This window comes from Pyrus communis, chromosome 11 (assembly GCF_041283825.1).
Source record: "Pyrus communis isolate YQ-2024b chromosome 11, ASM4128382v1, whole genome shotgun sequence".
Taxonomy (NCBI): Eukaryota; Viridiplantae; Streptophyta; class Magnoliopsida; order Rosales; family Rosaceae; genus Pyrus; species Pyrus communis.
The window spans coordinates 7428243-7440353 of NC_142575.1; the positions used below are offsets into that span (position 1 = coordinate 7428243).

At 36.2% G+C, this 12111-nt stretch overlaps 2 protein-coding genes across 2 annotated transcripts; one reads left to right on the plus strand and one right to left on the minus strand.

Moving 5' to 3' along the window:
• Positions 1-1085: 1085 nt before the first annotated feature.
• On the plus strand, positions 1086-4387 carry LOC137743810 (heat shock cognate 70 kDa protein 2-like). The gene is made up of 2 exons (XM_068483747.2): positions 1086-1437; positions 2449-4387. The coding sequence occupies exons 1-2, from the start codon at positions 1224-1226 to the stop codon at positions 4182-4184; spliced, it is 1950 nt and encodes a 649-aa protein (XP_068339848.1). The 5' UTR covers positions 1086-1223; the 3' UTR covers positions 4185-4387.
• Positions 4388-5071: 684 nt separating this feature from the next.
• LOC137743576 (uncharacterized) lies at positions 5072-7339 on the minus strand. The gene is made up of 3 exons (XM_068483496.2): positions 7182-7339; positions 5596-5785; positions 5072-5478 (listed from the first exon to the last, which is right to left on the minus strand). Exons 2-3 carry the CDS (start codon positions 5764-5766, stop codon positions 5407-5409), a joined length of 243 nt encoding a protein of 80 aa, XP_068339597.1. The 5' UTR covers positions 5767-5785; positions 7182-7339; the 3' UTR covers positions 5072-5406.
• Positions 7340-12111: the final 4772 nt, after the last annotated feature.

Below are 12111 nucleotides of genomic sequence, written 5' to 3' on the forward strand. Positions count from 1 at the left end.
TTTGTGACGGCGATGGCAAGAAGGGGGTGGGAGGAGGAATCTTGGTGGTGGTGGTGGCTGGAGGCAATAAGTTGAGAGAGAGAGAGAGGGTTTAAGATGAACGACGGCTAGGGCATATCGATGACTGGAGAGGATTTCTTTTAATTTTATTTTACATTGAGTCATTTAAATATAGGCTAAATTGTAGCAAAGGTCGTGAAGTCATACCATAAGTTTAGTTTTGATCTCTGAACTCTACTAACAGTTGCTCTTATCCTCAAATTATGCCCCGTGTTGCACTTGTGGACTTTTCGTTAACTCTATCAACTTTTAGTTATGGGGTAAAATGGGTATTTAATCTAAAGATGAACAAAAAATAATTAAAACTAAAATCACTTTGTCAATACTTAAGGAGTTCTGATCATAATCAAAAAGTTTCGTGAATAGGTCACAAGATATTTTAAGGAGGAGTTCTTCCTCAATCCCCTCAATCCTCGAGGAGCCAAGTCTTTCTCTTTAAAATTTTATTTTCTTATTTTTTGGATGAAATTTCTACTTTATCCCTCAACTTAATGAAAAAGTTGACGGAGTTAATTAAAATAATTACTAGTGCAACAAATGACATAATTCGAGCTATTAGTAGAGTTTAGATATGAAAACTGAACTCGTAGTATAGATTAGATACCTTTGCTCCAATTTAGCCTTAAATATATTCCTTGTACAACTTAATCACAACGTTTGAAGTGTCACAGTACGTTGTTTGGTCCAAATATTCATAAATTTGTAGATCTTCTTAACGTTCTAATACAACCGTTGCCATTTCACCAAAAAAGGAAACTCATGTTTGTCATTTACAACTAAGTTCTACTGGTATTTCATTACATTTTAAGTAATAATTTTTAAGTTCAAATCTCGTAAATGGTAAGTTCATAACCAATTTATTCTTCCAACTCTTAAGCTAAGAAACTCATGTTTTAGAAAGAGAAAATAAAAACAGAAAAATTAAAAATCTCATATTCCAGTTTTACTCTGTCAAACCACACATTCGCTATAAAATATGGAAACAGTTGGAGAAGAAGCTTCTGGAAACTCGGTCTATGAAATCCCACACAACTCGATCTAGAAGGTTTACTCTGTTATATATCTACATGTAACCATCGGTTCAGCAGTATAACCTAATTCACCTTCATACTACTCACAAAAAAGCAAATTTCATTCAAAAGGTTTTTTACAAGTTTTCAACAATGGCTGCAAAAGGGGAGGGTCCAGCGATCGGCATCGATCTTGGAACCACCTACTCATGCGTCGGCGTTTGGCAGCACGATCGTGTTGAGATCATAGCCAATGATCAGGGTAACCGGACGACGCCGTCCTACGTTGGTTTCACCGACACTGAGCGCTTGATTGGCGATGCCGCAAAGAACCAGGTCGCCATGAACCCCGTCAACACTGTTTTTGGTGAGTATACCTGCACATCTAAACCTCGTTTAATTGTTTTTTATTGTTTCGTTTCTGCAGATTGCATGCATGATTTGTCTAATATGACCTTTGATTGAAAGATTGTGTGTCTTAGGGTTTCATGGTGGTTTGATAAGGCTAAAGGTTAAATTGGTCATTGTGATTCATTTGTGCATGTGTGATGACTCAAGTAAGTAAATATAAATTGGATTTGATTGATAAGATGGTTTTATTTTATGTATTTTGTCGCATCTGAAAAAATAAATGTGGATAGTAATTCGTCGTTGATTATATACTATTTGATCACATTTTTAATCAGGGGTGTATGACATCTCATAATATATTTGATATATATAGTATCCTTTAAAGAAAAACTAATGAAAAGTTCAAAAAAAAATTAGTTTTAATAAAAAATGACAAATGAAGATGTAATGAATAGTACCTGAGAAATATAAAAATGTGGTTTTTCGTTAGAAGTGAACAGCACCATGAGTTTTTCGTTAAAACTCTCATCTTTTAATAAAAAAAAAATTAGAAGAAAACATGTCATTTCCTAAGATTTAATTTTGTGAATCACAATTCAGTGTAGCCTTTGTTTCCAATATTTTTTTTCTTTTTTTGAGATCCTGGATAAATAGGAAAAGAGATTGGGCTCCACGTTTGGACTTGAAAGCGAGATGGCTGATTATTGTGGTTGAGTGATGACTAAAGATGTGTGATTACTAGTGTGTAGATTTGATGTCAGTGACAGATAATTAATGTACTTGTTTTAAATGTTTTAATCTCAATCTTTGGTATATCTAAACATGATTTGTGATAGTACAGTTGTAATTGTTGTTTTTAGGTTATTGGCATCTTATGCTTTGATTATGATGTTTCCCTTATAATGATTTGCTTGATCAGTAATGTTTCTTTCATTATCCTTTTTTTTTTCTTTTTTTTTCTTTTTTTTTTGTCAAAGCTTTAATATCCAAATTTTGACCACTTTTACTTTTGTTTGCTCTATGTTAGATGCAAAGCGTTTGATTGGTAGGAGATTCACTGATGCCACAATCCAGAGTGACATGAAGCTATGGCCTTTCAAGGTCATTGCTGGTGCCGGCGACAAGCCAACAATTGTGGTTAACTACAAGGGCGAGGACAAGCAGTTTGCTGCTGAGGAGATCTCGTCTATGGTTCTCACCAAGATGCGTGAAATAGCAGAAGCCTACCTCGGTTCAACCGTGAAGAATTCCGTTGTCACAGTCCCGGCATACTTCAACGACTCTCAAAGACAAGCCACGAAGGATGCCGGTGTGATTGCGGGCATGAACGTTATGCGTATCATTAACGAGCCAACTGCAGCCGCCATTGCCTATGGACTTGACAAGAAAGCAACTAGTGTTGGTGAGAAGAATGTCCTCATCTTTGATCTTGGTGGTGGCACTTTCGATGTTTCGCTTCTTACGATCGAAGAGGGTATTTTCGAGGTCAAATCTACCGCTGGTGACACTCATCTCGGGGGTGAAGATTTTGATAACAGAATGGTGAATCATTTCGTGCAAGAGTTTAAGAGGAAGAACAAGAAGGACATTAGCAATAACCCCAGAGCACTGAGGAGATTGAGAACATCTTGTGAGAGAGCAAAGAGGACTCTTTCTTCCACTGCTCAAACAACTATTGAGATTGATTCGCTGTTTGAGGGTATTGATTTTTACTCCACCATAACCAGAGCGAGATTCGAGGAGCTCAACATGGATCTCTTCCGAAAGTGTATGGAGCCGGTGGAGAAGTGTTTGAGGGATGCTAAGATGGACAAGAGCACTGTCCATGATGTTGTTCTCGTCGGCGGTTCTACTAGAATTCCCAAGGTGCAGCAACTATTGCAGGATTTTTTCAATGGTAAGGAGCTTTGCAAGAGCATCAACCCTGACGAAGCAGTTGCGTATGGTGCGGCCGTGCAAGCTGCCATTTTGAGCGGTGAGGGAAATGAGAAGGTGCAGGACTTGCTCTTGTTGGATGTCACCCCTCTTTCACTTGGATTGGAGACTGCCGGTGGAGTTATGACTGTTCTTATCCCACGAAATACTACGATTCCCACCAAGAAAGAACAGGTTTTCTCAACCTATTCGGATAACCAACCTGGTGTGTTGATTCAGGTATATGAAGGTGAAAGAACAAGAACTAGAGACAATAACTTGTTGGGCAAGTTTGAGCTCTCAGGCATCCCTCCGGCTCCAAGAGGTGTGCCCCAGATCACCGTTTGCTTTGATATCGATGCGAATGGAATCTTAAATGTCTCTGCTGAGGACAAAACCACCGGGCAGAAGAATAAGATCACGATCACCAATGACAAAGGTAGATTGTCGAAGGAGGAAATCGAGAACATGGTTCAAGAGGCGGAGAAGTACAAGGCAGAGGACGAGGATCACAAGAAGAAAGTGGAGGCCAAGAATGCACTCGAAAACTATGCTTACAACATGAGGAACACGGTGAGGGATGAAAAGATTGGTTCGAAGCTCAATCCGGCGGACAAGAAGAAAATCGAGGATGCAGTCGAAGACGCCATTCAGTGGCTTGACGGGAACCAGCTCGGTGATTGTGATGAGTTTGAGGACAAGATGAAAGAGCTTGAGAACCTCTGCAATCCCATCATTGCCAAGATGTATCAGGGTGCGGGTGCTGATGTGGGTGGCGGAGCCCCGGACGAAGATGCTCCTCCGGCGGCTTCAGGTGGTGCTGGACCGAAGATCGAGGAAGTTGATTAAGAAAAATTTTTTTAGTTCCATGAACTGCTCTTTTGGTTTGGGCAATCACAGTATGTAGTTGGATATGTCTATGTTGCGAATTTAGTTTTTTTATTGGTGCTATGGTTTATGAATTTCGGTTCATATTTTTCATTTTCCATCCTGCTCTTTGTGACCGATGATTAATAATCTTTTTATTATCCTAAATTTTCTTTTGCTACCAATCTTGTTTTATTCTTTTGATTTAGGTGAGTTTGTTTCAAACAGGTATTGTTTGGATTGTGTCATCGTTCTCGCCGAACTGTTAGGGTTTGCAACAGTAATGTTGTTGATCCTAAATTACCGTTGCATGACTGATTGGTTTTTAGTCCGATGCTCACATCTAACACGTCACTATCGGACCGGGAGGATGGCCCCTCGGGCTGAGAAGTGAGCTTCTCGGACACGCATGTTAAGCCGAATCAGCTCATGTTGATAAGAGCATTTACTAAAAAATAAAGATAAAACAAAGCCTTGTTATACAGACGCAAAGACTTAGGACTAGGTTGGTATTAATGTGCTTTTTGAAAAAACAATTGCTTTTGTTGTACTGAGAAAATAAACGGTTGTAAAATAAAGCAGCTTAGTGTTCTGTAAACTTTAGTTATAAAAGTGCTTTTAACAAAAATAAATAAATAATGTCTGAATGCTCGGTAAAATTTTTTATGTATAACTACTGTAAATATGCAAAAACGACGAAAATGGGCATGGCAGTGAATGTGGAATATAATGTTTATCTTAAGAAATTTTTTTCATAATGTGTATCTTCCCTATTCACTTACCTAAAAAACAGGACCATCAAATAACTTAACAGAACTTAAATCCAATTCAAATTTTAAATAAATTAGAGAAAAAAAATATTTTCGCAATTAAAGAGAAGAAAAAGAGGATATTTTCATAATTCATTTTTAAAGTTAATTAGGTTTACAGATCAATGGAAAATATCATTAAACCAAATTAGCAACAGATTTTCAAAAACAATATGTCCAGAAATTCCCATACCTATTGAATGAAGCAGGGAAATTATACGTGAACACTCTCAGGTGTTGCAATAGAAACACGGTTGTGCTGTCCACACACCCCTCTTAATTTCCGGTCATCGGATCAAATGAATTGACGATTAAAGGACAAAAATGGGTGTGTGATAATTGATGACCCCAAATAATCATGCATCAACTTAAACAATGTTCCCTACAAAGCCAAACTACTTCCTTCCCCTGCTCAGCCTCTGCAAGTGGTAATTGATGCTTCCCATTGACTTTCTGTTTTTGTTGCTCTGTAGCGAAAGGATCAGGTGCATTACGATAGACTTCAAGGAATGAAAAGAATCGATGCAAAAAAGGGAGAACAAAATGAAGATGCATAATCCAAAGGAAAACAACGAAAAATCTACCTGAGCCTCCATACAAGTACCCAAAAGTTCCTTCTGCTTTACACACTTATCATCACAGAGCTGGTTAGTAGCCATGCAGTTGAGAAATGCTATCATTTCCTTCATGCAAGGTTTGTGAAAAGTCCCAAATTTCTTTGGATTTATATATACCGTACCAACCTTCCGACCCATTTTATGATTTGAAGAACACCTATCCAAGCAAGAAACTGTTAGGGGTACCCGACTTTTGAAAGAAGACTGGAGAAGTTCAGTTGCAAAGAAAATCAAATACATCACGAGAAAAGCTACAACAAACATGACCACAACCACCGCTTTGTATTTAAGTTAAACAACTACTTTCACCAAGGTGGAAGGTGCTCATGCATGGTCTTATCCCATGAAAATCTGGGTTTAAACTTACATAAACATTTTACATAAAGCGGCAATGCTGTAACCTTTTGCAGTTCAACTACTAACAAAAAATGCCCCCATAAAACCCAATGTGTTGCTCAGATTAGAACTCCAGCCTGCAAATCAAACAAGTCTCATCCCAAGACAGTACAATCGGATGTCCATTGGAATTGTCTCGATCTACTCACTAAGAAGAAGTTCAAAAGACGGTTTTTGGGAACAAAGGGTTTTTGGATTTGTCTCAATTTACTCATTTTTAATTGTGTGCCACGAAAGAAGCTTCCTTCATCTACTGGATGTATAAACCCTATGAAATATCACAATCAAATGCATTAAAACATTATCGCACAGAAAAGTAATTAAAAGATCTCATACGGTGATCATTAAGGCATAGTTTTACAGATGTAGTATTTGTGTTCTTGTCCTAATGTAGCTTGCACATCCATCATATGTTTTGCCTACTCACTCTACCATACAAAAGGTTTGATTTGTAAAAAGTAAAACAATTTGAAACAACTAAGCGCTGAAAGAACTTGTATATCAATGAATGAAATGCACCATCATTGTAAAATTCTTTCAGCCTCCAGTTCCACCATAACAGAAACAAGGGTGCTCACAAACTTTGACAGAGCAAAATTACAAAGCTTGAAAACCAATACCACACACTCTATTAAACTACCAAAACAAGTTCAGTGAAATGTTATAAAACTTGAAAACCAAGACGCGGCACAATCAAAATATTCTTTCGGATCTCAGCAAGCCCAATAATCAGTATGGATTAAAAACAGTAATGAAGTTTGCACTGTAAATGAGCCGGAACAAATTAACCCAATTGCAGCGTAAATCAGCGAGGGCAAACTAACCCGCTTACAGCGTAAACCAGCTAATAAGAAATTATCCAGTTGCATACATTAACCCAGCAAGAACAAATTAATCAAGTCACGGTGTTAATCAGCAATCAAAAAATTGACCCAGTTGCAGTGCAAATAGATGGATAAGCACTAGATGCAAAATGCTAATTAAATCCAATTAAATTAACAAACTTTACATTTTCCCCCAATTTTCACAACCTACGGAACACCATTTGGATCAAAATCAAGTAAAAACCAAATAACAACGGAAACCCAATTCTACAAACACAGAAATAAAAGCACGATAAATTTAAAAGAAATGGAGGAAGGGAAGAGCAAAATTACCGAGTCGGTGGCTCTAACCGCGGAGAATGAGAGAGTGATAACGAGCGACAATGGCCACTCTAGGGCTTGCTGGTTTTTCAAAATGTTATTCAATTTTCAATTGGGGATTTCCAGAGAACGCCGAAGTTCTTCGCAAATGGGACTGAGAGTGAGAGCAAAAGGCCCTGAGCTGAATTGGGCTAGGCTAAATTACAACCTCATCGTTGTGGGCTGACAAATTCTTGGACAATTAGCTTGGGTTGGCCTATTAAAATAGACAGATAAAATGAAAAAAATAAAAAAGGACAATTGGATTTTTAGAGTCTCGTTCTTTTGGTCTACATCGGGTGACAATAAAGTTTTAGCCTGGCGACCAAGAGACCGAGACTCTAAGAACGGAGCATGATTAATCGTAGTAAAATGAATGATGAACACGAACAGAAAATGCAAAGCACATCAATCTCAATAAGCAAAATGAAATAATCTTGCAAGCGCTCCGTTAATCTCATGATTAAAATTCAAAGACAGGTTTGCTAATTTGCTATGCTAATAGGCTAATTTGCACATTAAACATTTCCAATGGTAATCTACTTGTAATAAGACTAATACTAAGCATTCATTGATTTCAATCAATAAAATGATTGCAAAACCACCAAAATTATCTCTTTAACACCAAGTCTGCAGATCATTGAACATTCCTTTAGAGTGAAAAAAATTTTACAAAAAAAAAAAATTAAGTGATACGTTGAATAGAAAAATAGAACAGAATGACACTTTTTCGAATCGAGGTGGGTTGCCCAAACGGCCAGAGAAAACTCACAAAACTCTCCATACACATATTAGGCTAAAACCTAACTCTCCATATACATATTAGGCTAACACAAACCTCTCCGTTAATTGTTAACACGTGGGGCTGGCTCAAGTGCTATTAATTAACAAAAAGTTGACGAAATTTTCAATTTTTGGCATAAATCCTAACAGACTTTACTACATGAGCTTAAATCCTAGTTTTTTTTACCATGGACTATCTTCCAACTACCATATCACCACGATAACTATTAATCCAATTAAACCTTTATATAATTTTGATTCGAATTTGAGGCAACAACAGCAGTTGGATTTCCAACGGTAAAAACAAAATAAAAAAATTTGGGGCTACGCCATGTGATGCGTCAGATTTTAAAAAATTGAAAATTTTAACGGCCAAGAATAATCCAACTTTAAAAAATTAATACAAAGTTCACACTTAAAAAAGTACACTTGCAAAATTCAAATAAAAAAAATAAAAAAAATAAAAAAAAAACCACACACTTGCAAATTAAACAAATGAAGGATAAGACGAAGAAAATATTAAAAAATATATTGCCCTTGCCCTTCCTCCTTTAAATGTGAGGACTTGCACAAAGTCAAATACTGTTTAGAGTGAATAGTAAGAGCAATTTTATTATTCTTGCCCTCCAATTGTTCTTGTCCTCCAAAAACGAGTGGAGATGCTCTAAGAACTACTGCATGTATTGCGTTCTGGAAAGTTAAAGGGTGAGAATTAATATCCCATCCATTGTATGGAACAAAGGTAACAATTTATCGTTAGCAATCAAAAAGTATGATTTTCTCCTCTCCTATTTTCCTTTCCTTTCCTCCCTTCCTCTCACACTTTCGTTTTTGTCATTTTCTCTCTATAAAAAATTCAAAACAAAATATTGACGTGATTTAATCGTAATCGTTTAAAAAAAAAAAAAAAAATATTAGGAATAGAGAGTATCCAACTCCAGCAATCAAAGCTAACATTGCAAAAAGTGCAGGAGGATCCTCTTCGGATCTTATTTGTGAGGATCCCGAGAATCCTTCAATTACATATGTTCATCATACATCTTACGATCAGAAATCATTATAAATTTTTTATTTAAAATTGAATATAAACAGTACCTGACGAAAACTAACATCACGATGTACGATGAACGAACATGATTAAAGAATTTCTGGAATTCTCACAAAGAAGATCCCGATCCTCACAAAAAGGACCCAGGATCCTCATTCACAAAAAAGCAAAAGTAGCTATCATGTCAGATATACAAATCGACGTCTTTCTACAATTTCTTCTGGCCAGTGCATAGGCAATTAGGCATACCAAAATTCCTAGGACCCTTGTACCTTATGTCTAACTCCCAAATATTCAACGCTCAAGCAAGTTGATGGATGATGAGCGGGAGAAACAAAAAGAAAAGTTGGTGGATATATGGACCCTTCTCAATATCTAAAGTTCCAACAGCACTCCACTAATTTGCACAAAACATGATCAAGTTGTTTTCTTCATCTTTCTTGATTGCCAATTCCCAATTGTCCATAATTCAAATTGCTTTAGCTTGAAGGCGTAACGGTTAGAAATCAGTCATTCAATACGCATTTATTGATTATCTAATCTCTTAAGGCTTGATGGATGAAAGAATTATACTAATTTAAAATCAACTGATAATGTTCGTAATGTTGAAGAATTGTTAATTATTTGTATTTCTATAATTTCAACGTGATATTCTCTCACTGTCATGTAATCTTTCGGTGACATGCAGTATTAGAATCATTTCAATCTCAAACTTTCCATGTGTTTAGCAACACTTTTGAAAATATGAAAAGTTTGATTTTCTCTGTAAAATTCCTAAACCAATACTTGAATATCATGAACTGGATCAAACTAGAGCATACGCTCATTACGTGTTATCTGGTTCCTTACTTCTCCGATTCATGTATTAAGTAAACAAGCCTTAAGATTCAAGTCCACACATCGTTCCGCTTATTTGCAAATCTCAAATTCATTTATCTTAACACGTAACAGGTACAATCGTTTAACCATTGTCTCCTTTGTAGTATTCAACACTTGATCGATTGTGAGAGGATTAGTGCATACCCTCGTTATGTATAAATTTTTCTGTTTTATCGTCTGTAAAATATGACACAAATCTCATCCTCAAACATGCTTTTCTTCAAGCCAAGTAACTCCAATATTCGTAGTCTTATACCAAACAAGTATGGCTTCAGACATTATTGCATGCATGTGTGAGTGAAAAAGAAAATTGACAACGACAAATGCAAATTCGCGGCTTGATCTTCATATGTTTGATTGTCATGGCTGATGTGTCATGTCCAGAGCAAAACTACAAAGTTTCCATCAAGGAACAACTCGATCTGCTTTTGTTTGTCTCTTTATATATCCAGGATAGGCCTAGAAATCTGGCCTAGTTCAAAACGGAGCTCGGCCCCACCTTATTTTCAAGACTAATGTTGAAGAAACATAATATAATATAATACATTTCAAGAGTAACGTTGAAGAAATCATTTTTTGTTGATGCTACAATATATTTGCATTGAAAGGTGACTGATTTGAGTTAAACTACACAATGCGATGATTGTTACGATTTAATATCGAACTCGTAATTTGTATAAGTCGAATTCAAGACTCTCATTACAAATGTAGAAACTAACTTTTGAGATATGTATTAATGCAAGCATGTTTCATTCATCTTTAGTAGTAGGGGCTCGCTTTGTAACTTTTTTTCATTAACCTAAGGGGGAGGTTACTTGAGGTAGGTCACAAAATATTTGCGTTAAAATTATTGGATCAATCAACATTTTGCGCTTTTAAGGAAAGGTCAATGAAGAGAAATTCCATTAATTGATATTGATCTTGGTTGGGGAAGAAAATTATTTTGGTTGACTTTAGTTGAAGAGCAAAATTGTTTCTGTTGATCAATGTTAGAAAATAAAATGTCTATCAACTTATGTCAAAATACAAAATACCTACTAATTATATGTTTGGATGATGAGCTTTCAAAACGTCAATAAGCTTTTGACTCAATTGTTAAAACCCACTACAAAGACAATGAACAAGGGACTTCCAAAGTACCAATTAACTCCTCAAGAACTATAAAACCTATTACTAAAACCCTGCAAATGCACTAAAAACACAATAAAGAGCTTGAATTTAATTTTACAAAGAAGAGAATTCGACCTCACATACAAACTGAGCACAAATGAGCCAGCACATTATCCTAACTGATTAATCTAATTCACGTTCGCCACATGTTCGCCACATGATTGGTTTGGAAACAAATTGAGAAAATGATAAATTAAGTGGGCCCACCAACCCAGGGTTTAAATGGGATGGACCCATAAAATTGACAGCGGCTTTGGGGGTTTTGGACCACAACCCAAATGGAATGGAACTAGCTATGTTTGTTTCCCAGCTCTAAAACTTAGCCAAACACACAAGAATGCTTTCTTAATTCAAAACTTTATATGAGTCATTTAGTATTACGGTCTAGTAGTATTTCTCTTCATATGTAAGTGAAAGGTTTTAGGTTCGATTCTTGCAGAAGACGAATTTAAACCACATTATTGCTAGCTCATTGTGAGGCTAAACTCATCTCTTCCCTCTTAATAGTATAGATAATATCGTTTATTCCAAAAATAAATAAAAAATAAAAAAAAATTTCAAAACTTCATATGGAAGGATGTAATCTTTCTCCAAGTTTCCAAGTAGTTCTTTGTCTTTAAGAATTCAAATTTTGAATGGGCAACTTTTTGCCATGTCGCGTGATAACAACGACATTACTTGTTGTTTAGGTAAAAAACCTAACCCTCTCATGCACTCGTTTTCAACCTTTCTAACATTTTTTGTTGGAGTACCAAGTCTTCCTCTAAAGGGCAAACAATCATGACACCTGCCCTTTTAAGCCTTAAATTGTTAAAAGTTTTTCAGTACGAACTTAAAATCTCTTTTGACAGTCATGACTCACGAGATTAAGATTTAGTTAGTCTTCATATTAAGATTCGATAATGCGGATATACTTGCACTTTAGTGGACATAATCATGTGGTAAGCGACATCACATGTCTATCACGGTGATGCATGTAGAGAGGTCGCCATAGCCATTGGTATTACTCTAGCCATTGCTTTT